The 26,582-nt window shown below is 51.4% G+C and overlaps 2 protein-coding genes across 4 annotated transcripts in view; both read right to left on the bottom strand.

Moving 5' to 3' along the window:
- Positions 1-1,617: 1,617 nt before the first annotated feature.
- Positions 1,618-14,464, bottom strand: LOC130405164 (calcineurin subunit B type 1). Its single transcript, XM_056610168.1, has 6 exons — positions 14,226-14,464; positions 9,743-9,782; positions 5,646-5,822; positions 3,452-3,511; positions 2,457-2,641; positions 1,618-1,792 (listed from the first exon to the last, which is right to left on the bottom strand). The coding sequence occupies exons 1-6, from the start codon at positions 14,226-14,228 to the stop codon at positions 1,745-1,747; spliced, it is 513 nt and encodes a 170-aa protein (XP_056466143.1). The 5' UTR covers positions 14,229-14,464; the 3' UTR covers positions 1,618-1,744.
- Positions 14,465-17,790: 3,326 nt separating this feature from the next.
- Positions 17,791-26,582, bottom strand: part of entpd6 (ectonucleoside triphosphate diphosphohydrolase 6) — a 9,915-nt gene continuing 1,123 nt past the window's right edge. The window contains exons 2-13 of one of the 3 annotated variants that reach the window (XM_056610149.1): positions 26,236-26,545; positions 25,331-25,407; positions 24,676-24,819; positions 22,434-22,509; positions 21,464-21,499; positions 21,259-21,347; positions 20,921-21,000; positions 20,588-20,658; positions 19,948-20,187; positions 19,288-19,344; positions 19,018-19,121; positions 17,791-18,834 (exon numbers count right to left, since the gene is read on the bottom strand). In XM_056610149.1, coding sequence (XP_056466124.1) covers positions 18,754-18,834; positions 19,018-19,121; positions 19,288-19,344; positions 19,948-20,187; positions 20,588-20,658; positions 20,921-21,000; positions 21,259-21,347; positions 21,464-21,499; positions 22,434-22,509; positions 24,676-24,819; positions 25,331-25,407; positions 26,236-26,497 — 1,317 coding nt within the window. In that variant the 5' untranslated portion in view covers positions 26,498-26,545 and the 3' untranslated portion in view covers positions 17,791-18,753. The remainder of the gene's footprint in view (positions 18,835-19,017; positions 19,122-19,287; positions 19,345-19,947; positions 20,188-20,587; positions 20,659-20,920; positions 21,001-21,258; positions 21,348-21,463; positions 21,500-22,433; positions 22,510-24,675; positions 24,820-25,330; positions 25,408-26,235; positions 26,546-26,582) is intronic. The other 2 variants (XM_056610150.1, XM_056610151.1) reach the window with 2 other exon arrangements.

The following is a 26,582-nucleotide window of genomic DNA, read 5'->3' as shown; positions in this document are numbered from 1 at the left end:
CATTATTGTATTCCATTAAATTCTTAAATATATTAACATCACCATCCGTGTGTAAACAGGAATATCTTCAAAGGAGTGATCACATGCACAACCCAAAAGTAGATCTCATGTCATGCAGGAGGGGGGGCCCGTGCAGAGCGGGGGGGGGGGGGGGGGGGGGGGGGGTGTTGTGTGGGGGGGGCGGGGGTCCCGTCGCTGACAACATGATCTTCTGCCCCCCCCCCAACACCAGGCCGTCACCCCGACCCCCACCCTTCATCCCATACTAATCTCATCACGCTCCTCCCTGGCCCGGGGGGGTGGGGGGGCGCGTCAGTCGTGGTCGTCGTGGCAACACCATCGCTTGGCGCCGTGGTTACGTTGGGGGTGATGATGGTGACGATGAAAATAACAACATGGGTTGAAGAAGCCAACTTTCAAATGTACACAAAAACAAAAAGGAGTATCCTAGCGGTTTCTGAGGCCATCGCCGACGGTTACGGTGGTTTAAGAGTGTCTCCGCCCCCCTCCCCCACTACACCCAGTACACACATCAGAACACAACCAGGAGGAAGGCTGCCTGCTGATTGGACGAGGTTCTTCAACGCCGAGGTTACATCGTCTGCTTGAATATCAGCCGACCTCTTGACCTCTAGTGTCCCCTGAGTCTGACCCCCCGGGGTCACCAGGGTTTCCATGGTGACCAGTGTGTCAGTCAGTAAGTCAGACGGACTTGTTCTCTGGGTCGGAGTTTGTCTTCAGATTCTTCGGTAAGCCGCCTCATCGTTCATTAATCTACTAGAATAATCAATAATACAAACATGTTAAGGTATCAATAAAACGATCACTCTCCTTACAAAATAAAATAAAACATGAGCTGCGTGGTCAGAAGCGAGATGGACGGGAAGCTAGGAGGGACAAGAGAGGACGGGCTCAGGCAGGGGTCGCCCTGGCGACGGCTCAGACGGAGCAGTCCTGATTGGCATGTTACCCGCCGCAGGCTAGCTGTGTGACCCGCCGCGGGCTAGCTCTGTGACCCGCCGCGGGCTAGCTCTGTGACCCGCCGCGGGCTAGCTCTGTGACCCGCCGCGGGCTAGCTGTGTGACCCGCCGCGGGCTAGCTGTGTGACCCGCCGCGGGCTAGCTGTGTGACCCGCCGCGGGCTAGCTCTGTGACCCGCCACGGGCTAGCTCTGTGACCAAAGCTTCCATCGCACCAAAGACGTTCGACTCTTTATAAAAAAACAACAGAACATAATTATCAAAAATGACAGAGAGGGAAAAAACGAAAGACCTCTCCTTATACTGGTTGAAATGTGAGAATCTTGTTGTTGTTCTGTTTGAACTGGGAAAAGCTTGACCTTATTGTCCTTCTACTGGTTGAAATGGGAGATCCTTGTGGTGGTTGTACTGGTTGAAGTGGGAAAAGCTTGACCTTGTTGTCCTTCTACTGGTTGAAATGGGAGATCCTTGTGGTGGTTATACTGGTTGAACTGGGAGAGGGAGCCTCTGGTCCAGAGGACTGCAGTTCATCAACACTCACCAGGACAGGAAGTGGCTTCATGAAGACGGGGGGGGGGGGGGGGGGGGGGGGGGGGGGGGGGGGGTGGGGGGGGGAGACTGAGACAGAGAAAATACTTCCATTGAGTTAGACGGAGAGTGTGTGGACACACTGAGATGAGGAGGAGGAGGAGGAGGAGGAGGAGGAGGAAGAAGAAGAGATTGTGGAGGAGCGAGGGAGGGAGGGGGGAGGGGCTCGCTGGGCGCTCACACGTCCACCACCATCTTTTTATGTATATCCAGACCCCCCACCACCTAGGGAGAGAGGGAGTGGGAGGGAGGGAGGGAGAGGGGAGAGAAAGAGACGTGAGAAACAGACCATCAATTGACCATGGGATGGATTGTAGATTAAAAACATTTATATTCTTCTCATTGTTTTAGTTTTCCAAAAGCAAGAGGTAAAAAATAATGAGATATGAGAGTACAGATGTACGCCATCAGTCCAGTGTGGCCCCTTTGAGTCGCTGCGTTCCAAACAACATGGATGCCTCATTATCGGTATTCAAATGAGATGAATGGATTATGAGGAGGAGCAAACATCTGGACCCGCTCCCTGAGCCCAGCAGAACCCATTCTGAACCAGTTCACTCTAGATCTTTACCCCTCCTCCAGAAACACAGACCGGAGGCTGCGCGTGATTGGTTCTACAGCACGCTGGATGCAAAATGGTTAGAGTCAGAGTTAGAGTCCTGAGGAACCTATCACCAAGGTCATGGAAAACAACTGGAACGGCCTGACACCGTCGATACCGGTGAGTCTGTGCAGCCTCCCCGACAAGTTTGTTATGATTTTGTCTGACTTCGGGATCCGAGACAAAGACGCTAGCAAGGCGCTAGTCAATGTTAGCACGGAGACTCCGCAACGCGAGTGAGGAGACGCTACAAGCTCACGCTGCGGCCAGTTAGCGGCGCGGACTTACTGCACAGAACTCCTCGAAGGAGATGCGTCCGTCTCCGTCCTTGTCCGCATTGATGATGGTCTTGTCTACGATCTGCTGCAGCTGGGTGTCCTTCAAGTTGTTGCCCACCATCATCTTCAGCACCTGAAATAGCTCCCCGTTGGAGATGTAGCCGTCCTTATCCATGTCGTAGATCCTGAAGGCAACTGCGGCCAGAGGGGAGGGTCAGAGAGAGAGAAAGAGACAAAGACAGAGAGAGAGATCTCCTTTCCTGCTGAGGTAGTGTGTCAGCCGTGCTATACTTTGACTAAGGTAGAGGTTAGATACCTTAAGTAGAGATTCACGATATAGTGGACTGTTATGACGTTATCAATGCTCAAACATCGAACAAGAGGTTGAGGTTCTGCTCTTGTCTGCAATACAGTGTGTTTGAAACACTGGTGTTACAACCACACTGTCGCCGCCGACTAAACAGAACGGCAGGGAGGCCGCGGTAAAACCACAGTAAAAACTGCAGTGAAACCACAGTAAAAGTGCAGTAAAAGTGCAGTGAAACCACAGTAAAACTGTGTTAAAAGACAGTAAAACGGTGTTAAAACTGCAGCGAAACTACAGTAAAACTGCAGTATAACTGCAGTGGAACAACAGTAAAATTGCGTTAAAACTGCAGTGAAAAAACTGCAGTAAATGTAGAGGAAGCTGCCTGAGCCTGGCGGTCTTGGCGCTCAGATCAGGAGTGTGTGATTCAGGGCGGTGCTTCCCGGACTGATGTCTTGATACAAACCAAACCTCCTCCTCTCCGCGACGTCAACACCACTTACAGAGAGGGGGGCCGTCCTGGGGGGCCGTCCAGGGAGCAGGGGGAGGGGGACACGAAGCAGGGAGACAGAGGAGAGAAAGCTTCGGCGAGGCAGCGGGGGGGGGGGGGCCCCATGGGGTCCCAGAGGGGCCGGCACCAGGGCGCCCCTCTGGGACCCCATGGGGTCCACTTTGGGGGGGGGGGGAGCTCTACTTACACCGAAGCTTCTGCTCCTTGTCCCCCTTCACGCTGAACTGTGACACGCCTTCGATGAACTCTGGGAGGGAGAGAGCAGTCAGTACCGAACACAGAACCAGGGGTCTGGACCCCCAGAACCACAGGGGGTCTGGACCCCAAGAACCACAGGGGGTCTGGACCCCAAGAACCACAGGGGGTCTGGACCCCCAGAACCACAGGGGGTCTGGACCCAGAACCCAGAACTAGGGGGTCTGGACCCCTAGAACCACAGGGGGTCTGGACCAGAACCTCAGGGTTCTGGGGGTCCGGACCAGAACACAGAACCAGGGGGTCCGGACCCCCTGTAGTTCTGGGGGGCTGGACCCCCTGGTTCTGTGTTCTGGTCCGGACCCAGAACCAAAGGGTCTTGGGCGTCCGGCCCCCAGAACCACAGGGTCTTGGGGGTCCGGACCAGAACCACAGGTTCTCCTGGTACTTTCCCATGATGCTCTCTGATAGAGGAGCCGAGGGTCTGCTCTACGGGTGGTGGATGAACGGACCCCCCCCCCGCCCCTCCCTCCTTAAAATCACACAAAATGGTATACCTTTACATCTATATATAGCTCTATACATCTATCTTTATCGATACATCTATCTATATCTAATCATCTATACACCTATCTATATCTATGCATCTATCTTTATCGATACATCTATCTAATCATCTATCTATATCTATATCTAATCATCTATCTATATCTATACATCTATCTAGACCTCTAGATGTATCTAGATCTAGAGGTCTAATGCATCTAGATCTAGACCTCTAGATGTATCCAGATCTAGACGTCTAGGTGTATCTAGATGTCTAGGCGTATCTAGATCTAGACTCTAGATCAGGGATGGGCAACTGGCGGGCCGCGGGCAGCATACGGCCCGCATCCTCACTCAGTCAGGCCTGCACATAATTTTTATTTAAAAAAGAATAAAGAATCGAGTTACAGAAAACTTGGTTAAGAAAGAAGAAAAGCAGATATCTGTTCATAGAATTCAAAGGCAAACCCATGTGTCTAGTTTGCTTAGAAACAATATCAGTTATGAAAGATTTCCACTTAAGTCGCCACTACAACTACTACAACTGCCTTGAAGTGAATATCATGCTTGTTGGGTTTGAGTTCATTGAGTTGTTGCACTTAATGTTGGGCCACTGTTTTTCAGTTTTGTGTCATCATTGAATGATGATGTATGTGAGCCCTTTGCACTGATCATAATACTAACCAATCATGTGGCTGTTTGAGCACGGAAAACATGAAATTAATGTATGTTGGTTCAATCAACATACATACCATACAAGATTTTGTAGGTAGTGGCCATCCCCAAAATGCACCAGAATACAGGAAATCATATCCAACAAATTCAAAAATGTGTAGCTTCTCTCAGTTTACGTCTAGTTGAAGTGCACAGTCACATGGCCCTCTGATGGTGATGATGAAGAATTGTGGCCCGCTTTATCATGAAAGTTGCGCCCATCCCTGCTCTAGATGTATCTAGATCCAGACGTCTAGGTGCAGGGTGATGGGGGTGTTGTGCAGGGTGATGGGGGTGATGTGGTGGGCGGTGGTGGTGCGAGGCTGTGCTGCAGGGGCCTTAATGTTCTCTGGTGGAGGGGAGCACCCAGGGCCCCGGTGACTCTGATTAGGGCAGCACACATCCTCATAACGAGGTCCTCTAAGTGAACACGCGCCTGCAGCGCTTCTACACTCTTCAGAACTGGTTTTAAACCAGTACTGTAGAGGGTTTTAAACCAGTACTGTCAGAGTGTTTTTAACCAGTAGAGTGTTTATAACCAGTACTGTCAGAGGGTTTTAAACCAGTACTGTCAGTGTTTTTAACCAGTAGAGTGTTTATAACCAGTACTGTCAGAGTGCTTTTAACCAGTAGAGTGATTTTAACCAGTACTGTCAGAGTGTTTTTAACCAGTAGAGTGTTTATAACCAGTACTGTCAGAGTGTTTTTAACCAGTATAGTGATTTTAACCAGTACTGTCAGAGTGTTTTTAACCAGTAGAGTGATTTTAACCAGTGCTGTCAGAGTGTTTTTAACCAGTAGAGTGATTTTAACCAGTGCTGTCAGAGTGTTTTTAACCAGTAGAGTGATTTTAACCAGTGCTGTCAGAGTGTTTTTAACCAGTAGAGTGATTTTAACCAGTGCTGTCAGAGGGCGTTGCGGCCCACCTTTGAAGTCCACCTCCCCGTTGCCGTCGGTGTCGAATATGTCGATGACCCTCTGGACCAGCGGGTTCTGCTGGAGCTCCGGGAGGGACATGAACTCCTCCACACTCAGGGAGCCAGAGTTATCAAGGTCCAGCTTCTTAAACCGCTTCCCCAGACGCTTGATCTCATCTGCATCGACTGGAGGGGGGAGAGAGAGGCAGGAGGGAGAGGGGGAAGGAGTTAAAAAGAGAACACCATCTCTCTCCACTTGGTGACCTGGTTCTCCAGGTTGTCTCTGAGGGAACACACGCACGCACGCACGCACGCACGCACGCACGCACACGCACACGCACACACACACACACACACACACACACACACACACACACACACACACACACACACACACCAGGAGAGGGAACAATGGAGGCGCTCTAAGCCCAGGAGACCGACAAGAAGACAAGAAGATTACAGACGGAGGAGATTAGCCGAACAAAGGGAGACGACCTCCTCAAACTTACGACGTGTGTGTGCCGGTCTCGGGGTCTTCCCGCCTGCGCTCCGGGCCTTAACCTTCCCTGCCATGACTAGCCGCGGCTAACTGAACGCTCACAACACGGTGCTGCCTGGTGCTGACTGAGCGGGGAGCTTCGATATCGCCGGTTGTTAATTACGATGTAAGCTCATTGACATTGAAGCACATGACAATAACGACCAATCACAACCAACTACAGGGGCGTGGCTTGTGTTCCTAAACAGCATCGGCCATTAATTAATCTCCCCACCTCGTTAGCAGAAAGCCTAGGAACACATGGATGGTCACTGTGGTCTTGACTCCTTAAGATTAGACAATAGTTCAACTTAAACGGTAGCTGGCCTAATTTAAACAGGCCAGCTACAGGCCGGCCACTCAAAGCGCTTTACAACACTGCCTCACATTCACCCATTCGTGCAAACATTCACACACACACGGCAGTGTCAGCCACGCAGGGCGACAGCCAGCTCCTCAGGAGCAGTCAGGGTGAGGTGCCTTGCTCAGGAACAGCCCGACACTCGGCTAGGAGGAGACGGGGAATCGAACTAGCAACCTTCCAGTCAACCCGCTCCACCTCCTGAGCAACATGCCGCCCCCATAACTAGACAGTCTAGATGTTACTAATACAGAGGGCGGGTTGTACGATGGACCGACCCCTCGGGCCGACGGAGCATCGGTGCACACGACACGCCGTCAAATAATAAAGAACCCGTTCATTTGTTCACTTGTGGATTTATTTTAACCAAATACCGACGTCTGCATCGTCCCTCCCTTCCTCCCTCCCTCCCTCCCTCCCTCCCTCCCTCCTTCCCAGTCAGCTGTCCGGTCACACCTCATGGTGAATCAAACAGGTGAATTTGCTTATTCTCTGACCTGCAGATTGAATAGAGCAGAGAGCAGCTCCTTGGTAGACTGGGTACCCCCAGCCCGTTCTGCCGGCGATTTGAATTCGCCCTGCAGCAGGGTCTAGAGAGGAGCAATACATTTCTCTCTGCTTCCGATACGCTTTTGCGGGAGTCAATCACCCAGCTCGCTTTTCCCCCTGGCGCGCTATTGGCTGGGTTAACACAATGACGAAAGAGAAGCGACGGCAAGCAGCCAATTAGAGTCATTTGAACTATGCCCGTTGATCAGGCCTCTTGTGCTGAAGAAAATGACAGCAGCCTCGCCAGACCAACGTGCAATCTACGATTGAGCTTGGTCTGTCAATAGCCAGCTCATTGGTGATTCAATAACAGGAGTGTGGATTTCATTTCACATTCAAACACTAAAGTATTTTAAGACGTCACATTCTGTCCCCTGGGAAACACACACACACACACACACACACACACACACACACACACACACACACACACACACACACACACACACACACACACACACACACACACACACACACACACACACACACACACACACACACACACACACACACACACCTTGTTAATAAATGCTGTGTGGATCTTCCACCATGTTACTAGGCAACTGGAGCCAGCTAACACTCTGTGTTGTAGCTTAGCACTTAGCCCGCCCTGAGACAGGCAGAGAGCTGGAGAACTAGCCACTAGCGGTCATTGTTGCTAGCTCTGTGCTGACGTTAATTGGTCGAGTACAACTCTCAGTTCTTGGTCACCAGGGATCGGGAACTCACAACACGCGTTGGTGCAGGTTGGTGAGGAGGTCAGGTGATCCCCAGACCACGGGTTCTGTCAGTCCACCTCAAGGGGGCGCCCTAGAGCCAGAGGCCTTGACACCCCCCCTGAGCCCCCCGCTCCTCATGACGGCACTGAGGGCCGGACTCCCGGTCACAGGGTCTGGAGGCGGAGGAGCTAGTGAAGAGGCTGCTGATGTCTGTACTGTAACCACCACCTGGTCACCTAGCAACCATCACCTGGTAAACATCACCTGGTCACCTAACAACCATCACCTGGGGTCTCATTTATAAAGGTCTGTCCGCACGGAAACGTTGCGGAAACAGGGAGGATATGTGCGTACGCATCTTTCACCACCAATGTCGTGATTTATAGAAAAAACTCGGAACTGCGGAAAATAGTGCGCAGTCCGACGCATCCTTTCAACCAGGAGAAGAGGTCCCGCAAAGTTTTACAAACCGTCATCATCATTTTACAAATCATCCTAAGAGAAGAAGAACAACACTCTTTCGATACCTAACGCACATCGCGCACATCACTTCAGATTTATTATTTTTATTATTAATTTTATAAAGCACCCATGATGAAATATGAACTAAGGAAATATTATGTTCACACTACAACCCTTTCAAATCACAATCCTTGGCCAGAGCAACTGTATCACTTAAGTTTCATTAATTAGCCTGATACATATATATACATACATATATATGTAGGCCTACATTTCCTTAGCCTATAAGCTATAGTTATCAATTATCGTATTGGCACAAGCCCTATAAATAATTCTGCTGGTAGCCTCTGTATTCTAACGAGCTTAAATATGGCAGCTTTGGCATTGCTCGAGGATTTGGCGAGGGGTATGAGACGCAATCGCGTATATAAGGAGCCTCTGGTAACCATCACCTGGTCACCTGGTCACAATCACCTGGTAACCATCACCTGGTCACCTAGCAACCAGCACCTGGTAACCATGGCGTTAGGGGGCTGATTGACAGAGGCAGCACTCTGTGGTTTATGACTTCAGTACAGAACATCAAACACAGGGATCAGTGATCCATGAAGAAACACCCCAAACCAGGTCAGAGAGAGAGTGTGTGTGTGTGCGCATTAGGCTGATTGGTCCAGCTAGCTCTGCGGCGCGAGGCTAATGTAGCGTCCTGAGCCTGTGTCGGGCAGAAGTCTAAATATAGCCACGGCATCCCCCCCTCTTCCTCCTCCTCCCCTTTGCCCCAGGAGGGGAGGGGGGGGAACCCCTGAGAGGAAAGGAGAACCCGTCCACTGGTACAGGAAGAGGAATTACTGGCCAATCACAGCACAATATTCATCACACTATCACATAACATGCCAGCAAAGCAAACATGATAGCTAACATGTGAGCTACCAAGTACATATCTGCTAACTATCAGCCAACATTTCTGCTAACTATCAGCTAACATATCTCCCAACGTATATGCTTACAAGGCAGCTAACATATCGTCGGACATAAGGGCTAGCATTAGGGCTAGCATAAGGGCTAGCATAAGGGCTAGGGGTTAGATGATGAGAAGCAGACGAGGAGCTGTGAAATCCAGAGAAAGGGAGCCTCTTAAGTCTCAACATGGAGGAGGAGGAGGAGGAGGAGGAGAGAGGAGGATGAAGAGGACCCTCAGGCTCTGTCATGGCCACCAGTAAGAGGAGCGGACAGGGAGACGGGAGGAGGAGGAGGAGAAGATAAGGAGAGGAAAGAGGAGGAAGATGGCTGACTCACTCTCCAACACCAAGGTGTCTCCTAGATAACACAACTCACCACTACAGCGTACACACCGGACACACACACAGGCTCAACAACATGCCAGGAATAAACCAGTCCACAGTGTGTTCTTACAGGAGGAACAGCAGACTGAGAGTAGAGACCAACAGCTGAGTGGAGGACAGACCGCAGTACTTACAGTGAGAGCACATCTCCAGGGGGTAGCTCGATTCATTGCCCTAGAGAGAAAGAGAGAAAGAGAAAGAGAGAGAGAAAGAGAAAGAGATATTACACATTATCTACTATACGTATAACACATTATGTACTATGCATATTACACACTAAAGACGATACATAAAACCACCATACTATTACTTACTATACCTATAACTAGAGGCACCTTTACTTATATATAGTACACATTTAATACTAATTTTCATTGAAACGAGCGGTTAACTTAATGTGCAGCTGAGGGCGACCTGATCTGAACGTCCCCCAGCAGAGACGCCAGCAAGGGGCACAAACCTAGCATAGCCTAGCGTATGTAGCCTAGCATAAGTAGCTGTGCATCAGGTCACTGTGGGACAGCCCAGCCACGGAGCAGAGAGTGGGTCAGGCTCATCCTGATTACCACAGTAACACACACACACACACACACACACACACACACACACACACACACACACACACACACACACACACACACACACACACACACACACACACACACACACACACACACACACACACACACACACACACACCGGGCGGAGTTCCCTGAACGGGGCCACCCTGCCAGTGGGGGGGGGGGGTGGGATGCAGGGAAGTTCCCTTCACATGAGGACAGACAGACAGACAGACAGACAGACAGACACAAAGAGAGATGTTTGACGGTGGAACAGGACCGCTGAATGAGGAGGACTGTAGTATGTGCTGTCGGCCTGGGGCCCTTTGTGTAATCCAGTGTGTGTAGTCCAGTGTGTGTAGGCCAGTGGTCTGTAGTCCACTGTGCGTAGTCCAGTGTGTGTAGTCCAGTGTGTGTAGTCCAGTGTGTGTAGTCCAGTCTGTTTGTGTTGTGTGCTATGAGGTTGAGGTTATTTTAAGAGCGGGCAAAGAGCAAGAGGTGGCCCAAGATTAGACCAGGAGATACCAAAGTCCTCCACCGCGCAGGGTTGGGGGTTCCACACCCTACTGCAGCTCCGAAGCTAGAGCAAGGCACTACCACTGCAGGTTTGGGGGTTATATTCCCTGTGTGACTCAGCAGGTAGAGCTAGGCAACCAACACTGCAGCGGCCACAGGTGTAGCCTAGCATGATAGCATCAGTCTGTGGACCGCAGAGCGCAGCCGTTTGAAGCCAAATAGCTTTGGAGAAAAGAAGATCGGGGTCCAGGACTACAGACTCAGAGCAGGGTCAGAGATGACTGTCCCTCTAGAACCTAGAACCTTCCAGAACCCCCTCAGAGGGACCACCCCGTGCCCATCGCTGAACCCCGGGGAATTCTTCATGGGCCAGCGGCCGCGGACCGGCTATCTATAAACCCAGACCTGGCGGATCGGGTTCCACAGCTAAATGTAATCATGGACCTCACCACGAGCACCGAGCGAGTCCTCCACGGAGAACCCTTCTCCTGGGCCCGGCCAGTCCAAAAGGGTCCTCTAGGGACCCAAAGGTTAAGGTTCACTAGTGTCTAGTGACCCAAAGGTTAAGGTTCACTAGACCCAAAGGTTAGGGTTCCTTTAGTAGGGTCAACGGTTAGGGTTCAGTAGAGTCTAGTGACCCAAAGGTTAGGGTTCCTCTAGCAGGGTCAAAGGTTAGCGTTCCTCTAGTAGGGTCAAAGAAGGTTAGGGTTCCTCTAGTAGGGACAAAGGTTAGGGTTCCTCTAGTGGGATCAAAGGTTAGGGTTCCTCTAGTAGGGTCAAAGGTTAGGGTTGCTCTAGTAGGGTCAAAGGTTAGGGTTCCTCTGTGTGCAGCGTCCCGTCATCGTAGGAACCACAGCTGGACTGGGGTTCTCCTGAGTACACATTCCTACCTGGCCCACACAGGGGGGGGGGGGTCTGCGTTCTTCAGGCAGTACAGTGTCTTTAGAGTCAATAGGAGTTTCATTTTGACCCAGCAGTCCTACTCCGTTACAGCTGAAAGGGAGGCGGAGCCAGGGAGGGAAGCCACACCCCTACAGGGCAGTGATACCTCTTTGTTTCCCGCTACATGGAGGACATTTTCCACCTAAGAGAAACTCATTTACGTAGGTGAAGCTTTGACATGGGGATTCTGGGAAGGGAGTTGGAACTCCAGCACCAGTCTGCTCGGTTCAGAACCCCTCTCTACACAGCCTTGTTCAGAACCCCCCTCTACACTGCTCTGTTCAGAACCCCTCTCTACACTGCTCTGTTCAGAACCCCTCTCTACACTGCTCTGTTCAGAACCCCTCTCTACACTGCTGTTCAGAACCCCTCTCTACACTGCTCTGTTCAGAACCCCTCTCTACACTGCTCTGTTCAGAACCCCTCTCTACACTGCTCTGTTCAGAACCCCTCTACACTGCTCTGTTCAGAACCCCTCTCTACACTGCTCTGTTCAGAACCCCTCTCTACACTGCTCTGTTCAGAACCCCTCTCTACACTGCTCTGTTCAGAACCCCTCTCTACACTGCTGTTCAGAACCCCTCTCTACACTGCTCTGTTCAGAACCCCTCTCTACACTGCTCTGTTCAGAACCCCTCTCTACACTACTCTGTTCAGAACCCCTCTCTACAGCCTCCACGCTCCCCTGGCCCCAGTCTGAGCGGGCTGCCATCAGACTCCAGATCAATCCTCTGATGTGTGAGACAGACACTGATCACTAGACGTTAAAAGGACGTTAATACAGTGAAAGATCTCCAGAAAGGGTCTACATTTCACATAATTTCCCTTTTGGGATTAATAATATACCTTCTTATTTCATAATACTAATTGACAATTTGATAATGAAAGCAAAGGTAGACACACAACGCAATATAGCATGTTAGCAATTATCCCTGCAGCAAGTGGTGCTAGCATGCAAGCTCTTGAGCTAGCAAACATACATATGAACACAGGACCAGTAGGCTTGCAATGTGACCATCACATGATGCAGGATATAATGATTTCACACCATAGCCACACCCACAACAACACAGCCATGTTGAGTGACACTAGTCTGGACCAATCAGAGCCTCCCTCTAGGAAACACCTTGCAGACCGGCCTGTTCCCATGGAGATGACCACTCCATCACCCCATCGGCCTGCTAAGAACCCCGGGGAAATCCTGGTCCACGCCGGACCCCCTCTGCAAGACCCCCAGACCTCCGGGGGTCCCCTCCTCCGGCCCCGGTCTTCACCCGGTTATAGGGGTCCTGCTGGTCTCAGAGTCTCCGGTCTAGACCAGAGGTCAGGACCCAGAAGAACCATCATGTCGCTCGTGGAACCAGAAGCTGATTGAAGGTCTGGACTAGTCGGGTTCCTCCAGAGGTGCGGAGGAGACCCGGTCCCTCATGGATCTCGACCCTTCGACATGCTGGATCCTTCAGTCTTTTAACTTCATGATCAACACTTCGTATTATTCAGGACCCAACTGATGAAAACAACCCAGATAACCGGGTTGTTTTTACCCCTAGAGACCCCCTCCCCTGAACCACGGTGATGCATCCGGCGTACCGCGGTGGAGAGGCACGGGCCGCCTCAAACTAAATCGGGATTGAGTGGGCTGCACGGAGCACCGTTCACCGGCTCCGTGACTCCTGCTCTCCGCCATCGCTTTTATCCATCTCCATTAGCTGTGTATGTGGGTGGGCTGATTGCTCGACAGCATATGGGCCCCAAAGTGTGGATCAATCCGCGGTCCTCAGGCAGCAGCTCTGCCGACCCCCACCTCCCCAGGGCGCTTTGGCTCCGTGGCTCTCAGCCTGTGAAGCCTCGTTATGTCTGCAACGCTCGGGTGACTAATGACTCCCCTCGGTGAAGGGCCTTCTAGTCCCACCGATCCGGGAACACGGTATTCGGTCTAAGGTTCCTCGGTAAAACACCTTTCCTACATGGCCCACCGGCCCATTAATCGATCCATAGCAGAGTCGACCCCCCCCCCCCCCCCCCCGGAGCGTCCAGTCCCTGCCAGGGTCCCGGACCGCAAATAGACGGCTCGAAATAGCCGCGGTCCCCGGGCCTCTCCGGCGGTGTTACGGGATACACAACCGGGCCGTGTGTCGACTGTCAACACGGAGCCGCTGCGTGGATCCCAGGGCTCATCAGACCAGTGGGCGCGTTTTATAGCTTATGGAAGGAAATGGAGCATACCGCTTCTGTTCTAGCGATGGAAGAGAAAAGACCCGTCAGACGTGTCCCGTCCTGTCACGACTCGAGACAGACTGACCCCCGGTCCCCGGACTGATGCTGTCGGGCCTGGTCGGGCAGATAGGGGGTCTGGTGGGTCTAAGTGGGCCACAGGCTGGAGGTAGGAGCACCGAGGGACGGCTGTCTTCAGAGGAGCGATCCGTCCCCTCCGGAGGAGACGGGGTCCAGACCCGGGGTCCAGACCCTGAGCCCAGCTGTCGTCCGACCGGGGGACCGTGGACCCAACACCCCTCGGGGGACCGTGGACCAGGGACCCGGTCCGGCCCACCGTGTTTATCTATCGGTCGATGGGCAGAAAATACGAGTCGTTTCTTACCATCTTGCCGGTACGATGACGAAATCCAGACGATGTGAAGGAAAGGCGGCGCACAGAAAAAGGAGCTGGAGTCTGAGGTCTGCGGAGCACTGACGGTGGTCTTACTGGTCTTACTGGTCGGGTCGTGTTGGTCTAAGCCCGGCTCCTGTTCTGGTTAAGCGACCGTTTTCACTGCAGTGGCACAGGGAGAGCCGCTGGGTGGAGGCTCGGGGACCGGGAGGTGGACGGAGGAGGCTCGGCAGCTGGGGGAGGTGCAGTCTGCCACATCCGGGGCCTGGGTGGCGGTCCCCGGTGGAAGGGCGCCCCCCCGCGGCGGGCCGGGCGCGGTGCGGTCCCCGGTGGAGGGGCGCCCCAACGCGGCGGAATGGGCGCGGTGCAGTCAGACCCCCGATAAGATTAGGGGGATTTATTAAAGGGGTGATATCATGCTTTTCGACTTCTCCCTTATGAAGTTGCTACATGTTTTACGTCTGCTGAGCTAGACAAATCCTAGTCCTGCCTAAGGGGAGTGTTTGCGCCGAGAATAACGGCCCTCAATAAGGACGTGAAACAGCTCGTTTGAACTCAAACTTTACTCCCGTAATAGTGTGACGGGTGGGCTTGGAGTGGGCGGTGGGCAAAAGGGGGGGCGGGCAAAAGTCCCGCCCCCCGGCTACCCGCAATGGCTGCGTTTCAGATCGCCTGCATTTGAGCCATCCACGATTTGAGCAATTTATTTTCTTATGATATATTTTATGTGCTTATTAACCAGTAATAGATTAATTCATTTATATTCAAAAAATTATGTTTCTGGAATTTGTATCCATAATTATCAATTGTATTTTCTTCTCTTCTATTCTTCTGCTTTACCACATCTCTCATGCGTCTTCGCGTGAGTCTGTAAACTTCGTCTGTGGCATGTTGCTTTAAATATTGCCACCGTAAAGGATATGGGATACCACTAACTCCTTTCCTTCGCAAAGGAAGCGCAGCAGGAGTAACCAATGCTAAAGGAGGGTTGAAGGAAGGAAGCATCGGGGCTAAAAATGTGTTGAAAATTTTTCAACTTCTTGACGGAGCCAAAGGCTCCAACGGAACGGACGGATCCACAATGAATTGCGCGTCCTTCCCCATTCAAAGTCAATGGGGATCAGTCAACGGACGGAGGTAGTGGGCACGGGGCGTAATGTTTACAACTTCTCTGGGTTGTGAATTTGAGGGGTTGCAAATCGTTCGACCAATCACAGCAGACTGGGCTAAAAAAAAGCGACATGTTACAAAACAGACCTTTTTAGAAAGATGCTGAAATTGGTTTTGCAAAAATTAACAGTGAGAATAAAGGGGGGTATTTAGAGGGGTATTTCTAACATTCAGGCATGTGCCCCTATTCTAATAGTACCCCCAAATGTAATTATTAACCCTAAAAAAGCATGATGTGGAATCTTAAAAACCAGACAGGAAATACAGTGGGAGTAAAATTAAAGAGATACTAAAAATGTGTAACTCTTTCTACAGAAAATATTGCCTATCCATATCGGCTACACGATAATAGACTGTGCCTTCATTTAGCTCTGTAATTAATTTATGAAATAATAATAGTTGTATTGTGACACAATTCTAATTTTAACAGCATGGATTTATTAGGGCTTTTTTAAGTAGGGATTTAGGTAGGGATTCCGATAGTCATCAGGGTTTGGCTGGGGATGTGCTTGAAGTTACACTGAGATAAGAGAAGCACATGCCGCGTGACCGCGTCCCCTTATTGTCCTGGACCGCTTCAATCTGCACGATCGGCCCCGACTGAAGGACTGATTATGGTCCCACGTTCACGCAACGCAATGAACACGCAGAAGCTTCTACGCAGTCGTGAAACTTTATTCTGCGTCGGGTTTAAGTAAGCGGACCAATCACAGCCCTTGCTGCTGCGTCGCCTCGACGGAAGTAAAATATCTTTGGGAGGCGCACGCATGGCCCTTGCGGTGCACGCAAGGAGGGTCCACAAGGACGTAAGGGTTCGATAACCCCCTTAAAGGCGGCTGCATGCTTCAGCGTTGGTGTTACGTTGTTGCGCAAAATTTAGTCAAAGCAATTCATGCTCCCTTTTAGGTTGCGCGTGTTGCGCGTGTTGCCAAGCAATTTACCGCCAGAACAGTAGGTGGAGTAATATGTGGAGTAAAGTTTTTCGTTGAAGACGACCTCCAGAATGACGTCTTTGTCTGTGGGAGTCGTTGGTTTGTTTATGTGCCAGATCGTGTTCTCCCCATACACAGTGAATGATGGCAACAGACAGAGGAACAGGGGTGATGAAGTTGTTGATCATTGGGGTTGTATAAATGTGCATATCTCTCTACATTTTAAAACGACATAATGTGTTGGCAGCAAAGTTAACTTCACTTCACGTTAATGCTTTTGTATATGAGCCTGCCGGGTCGTCCTTGCCTTCTGGCTTTTAAAAATGGCGGTATGAAAACAGGAAATGTGATACTCCAGACAGGAAGTAGTAACCAGACCAGCAGACCAATCACAGCCTTGCAGGCTGCGTGGCTCGCGTAAAAGCTTACGTAAAAAATGACGCAAGTCTAGAAAAATCGCCCGATGCACGCAAGACGTGAGAAGTCGCGCAAGGGGTGCGCAAGGGTGCGCAAGGGCCTCTTGCGCTTGCGCTTACGCTTACGTAACTGAGCATAAAGGCCGATACATACCTCCGGATACGGACAGTTTCGTCCGGTCCCGGAGGTGTTTCGTCTTATCTATCTATCCATCTATCCATCCATCCACCCATCTATATATATATATATATATATATATTATATATATATATATATATATATATATATATATATATTATTTGTATAAACTTATATTATACTATATACCTGACATTTTTATTTTATTGTTTATTGTTATTGTTCCCACGAAACACCTCCGGGACCGGACGAAACTCTCCGTATCCGGAGGTATGTATCGGCCTTAAGTTGCGTGAACGTGGGATCATAATCAGCCCTTGATGCCTCCGCTCCTGCGCGGCAGTTTGGACGGTGGCCGCTAGGGGGCACAGAACTACAGCTGCAGTTCTTGATTATAATTTTCGCTAAATGCTTATTACTACATGATCGGTTGATGTTGAAACACAAGAAGATTGAATAGTTATCAGGCATTTCCTCACGCACTGAAAGTTCAGATCCCATCTGTTGCCTCCACCCACCCCCAGGTACAACATGTGATCTGCTGATGTTTCCACTGGTTTGTTCAACTCAACCCCAGGTACAACATCTGATCTGCTGCTGGTTCAACTGGTTTGTTCAACTCCTCCCCAGGTACAACATCTGATCTGCTGCTAGTTTGACTTTTTTTTTGATAAGGCCCAGCACATTATTCATGAAACAATTTAGGTCCCTGGCTCCTCCTAGCTTAGTGCCGGGTAGTCGCTGAGCAAGGCACCTCACCCTCCGGACTAGCTGAGATTGTGTGTGTATGAATGGGTGAATGACAGATTTAATTCATTTCATTTGAGAACCACTTGAATGAACAACCAATCATTTGAAATCAGCAGCCGTTCCAAACGGTGTTAAAGATCACAGCGTAGTGGTTTAAACACTGTTTTAATAAAACACATGAAAAGATATACATTCTGTTGACCATCACAACGTGACTTTAAGACACCAGTACGATGGCACAGTAATACAAAGTACATTCTCAGAGAATACAAAAACCTTGGCTTGGCCCCGGAGGGCAGAGGTCAACTGACAGAGCCCGGTGGTCACCTGACCCGAGTCATGTGACTCCAGACCATGTCCAAGAATGAGAGACTAAACCCCCCCCCACCCCCCTAAAACTGTTAAAGACACTTGTGGAAACAAAGGAAGGTGTCCTTAAACACACACACACACACACACACACACACACACACACACACACACACACACACACACACACACACACACACACACACACACACACACACACACACACACACACACACACACACACACACACACACACACACACACACACACACACGATTTGGGTGTACGAGGGGCGGGAGAAGAGGGCGGGGCCGGTGTGACGGAGGCCACGCCCACACGCTGCCAAGAGGACCCCCACTCCGATGAGGGCCCCCAGGTGGCCCCTCGGCCCCCAGAATCACAACATCATCGGTCGTATGAACAATAATAAAAAGTGTCTTCAGAGTCCAGACACCAACAGGAGCCTGAGAGCAGACACCTCCCTGAACCCTCCACTTCCTGTCAGGGGATGGGAGGACAGGAAGTGGTGTCACAGCACCGGGGCGTTGAGGACGATTGGTACAACATGGAGGACCTCCAGTTGAGCGGTGACTCCTGCTGGGAAAACACAGGACAGCAGCCACTGCTCCTGATTGGCTGAGGAGGAGACCGGGTCATCACCTGGCGAATCTGACCAACCAGAGGAGGAGGAGGAGGAGGAGGAGGTGGTGTTGTCAGTGTTGGGTCGAGGGGCAGGTCGGGCTGGATTAAAAGGTTCCCCGGCTGTGATTGGCCGGTCCGGTGGCGGAGGGGCGGGGCCTAGGTCACCGCCGGTTGGCCTCCATGTAGTGGAAGACGGCCCCCAGCGGCCAGCTGGTCTCCACCTCCCCGATGGTGCGGGCCAGCTGGAGACACACGGACAGAGACACACGGACAGAGAGACACACAGACAGAGAGACACACAGACAGAGACACACGGACAGGTCACCATGACATCCACCGGGAGACTCCTTGGTTCACACCGAGGGGGACGGGGGGGGACACACAGGCGTGGTGGGGACACAAAGGCGTGGTGGGGGGGAGGCTACCTTCAGCTCCTTGTCGGGGGGGAAGCCGAGCTCCTGGAGCAGGACCGAGACGTAGGTAAGGTCCAGACACAGGAAGGGGCTCTGATCTGACGGCCTCTCACACACTGGGAGACGCACACACACATACACACTTAAATCTTCTGAAGGTCTTATAAAGGTTCCACTGAGAGATCATTGTGATTGTAAACAGGACCATGCGTCGGGTCGGAGTCGTGTTGCGTGCAGTTTGGTGCAGTACCGCGTAGCCGCCACACGGGGGCACTGTCTCACCTCTCTTGGCAGCATTCGAGTAGTCGGAAACTTTAACTGTGCCGCCTTTCTCCGCCTCTGTTGACGAAACAAGACGACACACAGACGACAGATTTATGAAATAAATAAATTCAGTGCTTTGAGGAGGATATCTGATGTTTATAAACCATGTCATGAATTCACTGGTTCATTTGGTGAGGTTAGGGGGAGGGAGAGGTGAGGTGAGGTGAGGGTGACGATGAGGGTGAGGTGAGGTTGAGGTGACGATGAGGGTGAGGTGAGGTGCTGATTGAGGGTGGGGGTGAGGTAAGGGGCAGGTGTGGTGAGGGTGACGATGAGGGTGAGGTGAGGTGCTGATTGAGGGTAAGGTGAGGTGAGGGGCAGGTGGGGTGAGGGTGACGATGAGGGTGAGGTGCTGATGGAGGGTGGGGGTGAGGTGAAGGGAGGGTGTGGTGAGGGTGGAGGAGGGGGTGAGGGTGAGGTGCTGATTGAGGGTAAGGTGAGGTGAGGGGAGGGTGAGGTGAGGGTGGAGGAGGGGGTGAGGGTGAGGTGCTGATTGAGGGTAAGGTGAGGTGAGGGGCAGGTGGGGTGAGGGTGAGGGTGACGATGAGGCTGAGGGTGAGGTGAGGTGCTGATGGAGGGTGGGGGTGAGGTCAGTGTGAGGGTGAGGCGGAGGCTGACCTATGAGCTGCAGGTCCACCGCCAGGTCGTAGTAGAAGGAGAAGGCGTAGAAGTCCAGGTCCCGGGTCTCGGGGGCCGGCTGCACCCTCCTGTAGAGGACCTTCTCCACCTTGGTCCGGCACGCGTCGTAGACCGGCTCGCCCTCCTTCTGCCCCCTGACGGTGTAGACCACCTCCCCGTGCTGCCACGGGCAGGACTGCTCTGGAGCCAGGCACGGGCTGACCAGCTCCACACTGCCTGCTGGGAGACCACACGACGCCAGGGTCACATGACGCCAGGGTCACATGACGCCAGGGTCACATGACGCCAGGGTCACATGACGCTCGCATTCATTATGAGGGGGGCAGCGCCCCCTGGTGGTCAGGGGGGGGGGCAGGACTGTACTGAGATATACAAATAAATAAGAGAGAGAGGGAGGAGGTGAGAGGGAGGGAAGGAGGGGGAGGGAGAGAGGGAGGGAGGGAGGGAGGGGAGCTGGGAGGTTCTTGAGCTAAACCCCAGCAGCTCTAACAGCTGTCGGACGAGGAACTAATCTTGGTGAAGCGATGAGGTAATGGCTGATTTATTGGAGAGGGGCGGAGCCGGTGGCGCTGACAGCGAATTAAACGGAGGAGGAAGATGAAGAGGAGGAGTGACCTACCGGGGGCGTCCTGACCCTCGACCCCCCCCAGGACGGCCAGGCGGGCCGAGAGGAGACCCAGACCCAGATAGCTGGAAAAGAGAGGACACGTTAGGCTAGCACGGTAACACACGCTAACACAGGACCCATTAGGCTAGCACGCTAACACACACTAACACAGGACCCATTAAGCTAGCACGCTAACACACGCTAACACAGGACCCGTTAGGCTAGCACGCTAAAACGCTAACATAAGCTAACACAGGACAAGCAAAAACGCTCACACAGGACACACTAAAAAGCTAGCAGAAGGGGTTAGAAGGGGGGAGGATGGGGGAGGAGGGGGGAGGGTACCTGTGGGAGTAGAGGGTGTAGCTGGTATTGAACATCTGGATGGAGCTGATGAAGTCGATTGGAGACGTCTGGATGGTCTTCTGGAGGGAGAGGAGCAGAGCTCAGACCTCCTCCTGGACCAGAGGAGGAGCAGAGCTCAGACCTCCTCCTGGACCAGAGGAGGAGCAGAGCTCAGACCTCCTCCTGGACCAGAGGAGGATCAGAGCTCAGACCTCCTCCTGGACCAGAGGAGGATCAGAGCTCAGACCTCCTCCTGGACCAGAGGAGGATCAGAGCTCAGACCTCCTCCTGGATCGGGTCCAGGAGGAGGTCTGACCTCGGTCCGGACCTTCTCTTACCTCGTCCTGGGGGTTGAAGGTGATCTGGGTGGAGCCTCCGCCCAGGTCCAGCATGCCCACCGTGGGGGAGTCAGCCGCGCCCAGACCCCCTGGAGGAAGGGAGGGGGAGGGAGGGAGAGAGGGAGGTCACTAATTATGGAATATGGCTAAGAAGTGTAAACACTCCTTCTTGGATTGTGTTAAATGAGGCTTCTGATTGGCTTACCTGTCAGGAAGTTTACAGTGATCCACGCCGAGATCCCTAGAGAGAGAGAGACACACACACACACACACACACACACACACACACACACACACACACACACACACACACACACACACACACACACACACACACACACACACACACACACACACACACACACACACACACAGTCTGTGAGGTGAAGCCTGGAGAGAGTGAGGGTATCTCAGCGCTGACCTCTGCCCCCTTAAAGCTGCGGTCCACATTAGTGCCTCTTACCACCGCCGTATCAGTGCTGACCCCCGCCCGTGGACCGGGGGCTTTGGGAGGCTGTATCACTGGAGCTTTGACGTAAGACACTAAGAAGCAATTTACAAACAAACAAACGCACAGGGACCAAGGGATGAGGGCCGAGCAAGCTGGAGGCGGTTACTTAGCAACCCGCCTCATCCTCTGGCGATGGCGAGCGGGCACCACTTAGACCTTCAGATTACCCATAAGTCCCTCCATCCCGTCTCATCTGGCCGGATCAGGACGCTAACTGACCATAGGACCACAGTGGGGAGCTGGCCCCGCCCGCGGGCTAGCGCTAGCACTAGCAATAGCACTAGCTGGATGCTAGCTGGGGGCAGCAGGGGGGGGTGGGGGGGGGGTAATGAAGGAGCAGCAGGATTAGAGGCTGATTGTTCTACCTAAGCCACTCTGCTGAAGAGGATAATGAAGAGATAATCAGGACCCCCCCCCCCCCACTGAGATTAGACAGCACATTATCCTACATGGACACAACTGTTGTCTGAACTACTTTAAAAGGATTGGATTAGAGTCTGGGAGTTGCATCTGTACCATGCCTTTAAAAACACCATCTATGTGGAGGTATTTATAGATGTACTGGGTGTGTGCAGATGTACTGTGTGTTTGTATGTGAAGGTATACAGTGTATCTGGAACACTGGTATTGGTGGACATACGCCTTCCCCCCCAGCACCCCCTACCTTCATCAGTTCCGTCCATGATGGACACGGCGTCGCTGCTGGACAGGAAGGGAGACTCTGAAAACACCGCCCTCACCTGGAAAGGAGGAACAGCACTTTAGATGGAGCACGAGTGCACACACACACACACACACACACACACACACACACACACACACACACACACACACACACACACACACACACACACACACACACACACACACACACACACACACACACACACACACACACACACACACACACACACAGTGAGAGAGAGTCCAAGAGAGTGATAATGAGGAGCAGAAATCTCAACCCTTCATAAGAGCAGTCTGCTGCGTGTACCTCGCTACTAGTTTGTATTTAGCCGCTCTTTATTATGCAATTGACTTACTTTAGCTAATATCCTAGCGGTAAGCTAATGCCTCTCCATCCCTGATGCTAGTGCTGCTGATTTTAGGGGAAAGTCGATTAAATCTTTTAAGTAATCAGTAATAACAGGACGAGGCCATTCAGCCAAAATGAGTTAATCGTGGCTTTGCCTCTCTCACTGCGGACGCGGAGCCAGGGTGCAGCATTGTTGTGCGGCGGCGGCGTCCAGGAGCGACCGCAAAGCAACAGAGAAGCTACGGTAGCTTATTATCAGCTAAGACCACGTGAATGTTCAGAGACTAACCCTGAAAGCTGTCATCTCCACGTATGTGAGAGAGGTTAGGACAACAGAATCATACCGGCCAGACTGTTACAAACCGGTCTGGGCGGTTCAACCGGTACAGACCTGTACAGTGCTTGGATGATCCAGGCTAGTCGTCCCTTAAACACACAATGCTAGATACATAAGTAGATACATCTACCCTAGCCCAGAGCAAGGCACCTCCACCGTTAGGGTTAAGGGTTCTAATCCCAAACCTCCACCTTCTTTAGTGAATCAATCCTCGCTGCTGCTAAAGTCACTGCAAGCTCAGTTTCACCCGGAATAATATTTAGCTAGTTACAGAATTCATATTGCTGGATTATTTGGCTAGCTACAGTAGTTAACTAGCTACACTATTTAGCTACAGCTTGCTACAGTATTTAGCTAGTGACAGTATTAAGCTAGTTAGTGTATTTAGCTAGCTACAGTATTAAGCTACAGTATTGAGCTACAGCTAGCTACAGTATTTAGCTAATGACAGTATGTAGCTAGTTCGTTTATTTGGGGTCATCCCTATGTTCCCCGGGTGCTATGTTCCCAGATTTTCCCAAAAAGGGTCCTATGTTCCCCTGTAGCCATACATACCGGGGGGCATAGGACATAGGACCCTTTTCTGGGAAAAGGGTCCTATGTTCTCCGCAATCTATCAATCTTTAAAAATATTTAAACTTTGACGCGACATTCGCGTGATGACAGCCAATCGGCGTTCAACAGCGTGGCCACTGAGTGACATGTGTAACATTATAGCCAATCTGCGTTCAACCGGCCAACTCAGTGCAGTGCAGTCCGGGGTGAACTGCAGCATGGAGGAGAAAGTGATTGTTGCCATTTGAGACTCCCGGAGCTCTTTATATAATAGTATATAATATAATATAATATAATTGTATAATAATATCACGGCCAAAAGCTCTGTGCGCCTCCGGATGGCCGTAGCGTGGGGAGCTCTCGTTAGTTATTAAACTGAAGATTCAGCATGTCTTGTTTATGAAACTGCAAAGCACACAGAATTTGGGCATTTACAATGATGTTTGGCTTGGTGGAGTAGTGAAGGTGCGTTTCGGCGCAGCTCAGTTACGGCTCACGTTTCCACCCCGACAGTACCCTCCTACCATGTAGGACGGCAAACTTTTGTGCAACATTTTCTTCAATAAACGAGGCTATCGCCGTTGTCCAGAAATACTTTGCGGATAATGTGTTTGTTTATTATCCCCCTGTCACAGAAGTGCGATTCTGTCGACCAATATGCGGACTACGTGTGTAGCTTGACCTTGCCGGCACCCTTTCAGGCATCTCTGTTGTCCCTGAAGATCGCGGATCTAAAATTAGTTCGGCATTACATTAATTAATTCGCACGCCAATTTTATTCAATTTTATACCGTGTATTCTCTGTGTAAATCCATGCGCCGAACCGTGACGTCTGTACCGATTCGGTTCAATACGAATACATGTACCGTTACACCCCTACCAGCTAGCTACAGTATTTAGCTAGCTGCAGTACTGAGCTCCAGTATTGAGCTCAAGCTAGCTACATTATTAGCACCAGCTAGCTGCGGGGTCTGCTCCCACCTTGTTGAGGAGCTGCGTGGCCTTCTCCCCGGGCAGCAGGCGCAGGCCGGCCGTGGCCTTGAGGACCAGTGGCGTGCGGCTCCAGAAGGCGGCTGGGATGCTGGCCTTGGCCACCTCGAACAGCTGCAGCAGCCCTGCGGTGCACTGGGCAGGAGGCAGCGGTCAGCATGAGGACAGCGTCGTCACAGCAACATGGACCGGACAGCGTCGTCACGACAACAAGGAACGGAGAGCATCATCACGACAACATGGACCAGCACCACTTCTGGTTTCTTCCAAACAACCGTTGCTAGCGGTGGATGCCAATTATATCAGATAAATGAATTAAAGATAGTGCTGCCGTTTTGTTGAGTTGTTGGACTCAGATAGGGTCGTATATATTAGAATCAAAAATGTTATTTTGTCTAAATTTTTCGATGTTCTGACAGTGACAACCTCCGTGTTCTAAGTTGTTATCTGGGTTGTCATAGGCTCCCCTATTTCCTTCTCTGAGGTGGACGTGAACACCTCGTCCCACACTGAGTTGGACATGAACGCCTCGTCCCACTCATAAGGAGGTCATTGCAGTGAGTCCCAAACTTGACACGAGAATGAGCACAGCAAAAACAGTTGGGGATGCTTCAGCTGGTGTTGGTGAGTGTTGTGGAAACTCTACCTGATCTGGGTCATCAGCGTAGGCAGACAGGCCCGGTTTAATGGCTTTGAACGTTTCATGGGCCAATTTAGGAACCTCTGTAAGAATAGACACAAGAGTAACAAACACCACCACCACACAGGCTTAACATTCCTGTTGCCACTATCAACTCTGACCACTTTCATAATCTTATTTGACCAAATATTTGATTAATCTCTAAGCGCACGTAACATCTGACCCCTACCTACATTTCAGTTGTCATAAACCTCTTAATGACAATCCATGACCGCATAACTACAGCACGCTGAGAACCAACTATTAGCAAGCATAGCTCCGAGGCTAGCTGCAGGGCTAACAACAAAGCCAAAAGAGCACTCAGCCTCTGATTTAGCTTAGCATTGCGATAACTAAGCCATTTGGCAAGCCATTTGCTAGCAGGGTAAGCCTAATAAAAAGCACTAAAAAGGCACTAATGAGTTTGTGTTCATTTTTTTTTGTGTGCATCAAAGCACATCTCTGGAATTAAGAACAAAGCTTCTTTTGTTCCAAGCGGGTAATTAATACATTTATAGCTTTTAAATACACTAAGAGCAGAACCATGGGGCCCAGAGGGATTCCGTTGTTATACAACTTAATCTACTTTATATGAATGGATGTTCCACAATGAGTGGCCGAATGCCCTCCCCCCGTGGGGAGAGGGATTATGGGTCAAAGGGTAACGAGCATTTCAGAATGAACGATGCAACCGAACAGAATCAAAACATACTGAATATTCCGATTCATATCCAACATTCCTTAGCTGCGTGTAGAACCGCCCACATCCAGAGGGATGCAGCCTAGCCTATCACTGAACTGTTGTCTTATATATTTTTTTTTTGTTCTTCTGTTTTGTTCTTTTTTTTTTTACTGGTTCCACTGGTTCTTACCGTTGAGCTGATGGAGGAACTTGAAGACGTGGATCCTGGTGCCGGTGGATCCGGCGTCGATCATCACCCCGTAGCGGAAGTGCCACTTGGCCGGTTCATCGGTGGCGGGGCCCGGGTCGCCAGCGGGCCCTCGGAGCAGCGTGTAGCCGGGGGGCCGGTACTGCGCGGCCGCGGGCCGGGCGTAGTGCTGCTTCACGTACATGAGGTAGGCCAGCAGGCCGGCCACCGACAGGAACACACTGGCCAGTCTGGGGATCCTCATCGTGGAGCCTGAAGGCGTTCTGCGGCTAGGAGCGGCGCATCCTGACCGCTGGAGGAGAGAAGCGTTACTGACCCAAGGTCCGAGG

The sequence above is a fragment of the Gadus chalcogrammus genome, chromosome 15 (genome assembly GCF_026213295.1).
Source record: "Gadus chalcogrammus isolate NIFS_2021 chromosome 15, NIFS_Gcha_1.0, whole genome shotgun sequence".
NCBI classification, from domain to species: domain Eukaryota; kingdom Metazoa; phylum Chordata; class Actinopteri; order Gadiformes; family Gadidae; genus Gadus; species Gadus chalcogrammus.
This window is presented reverse-complemented; position numbering and strand designations above follow the sequence as displayed.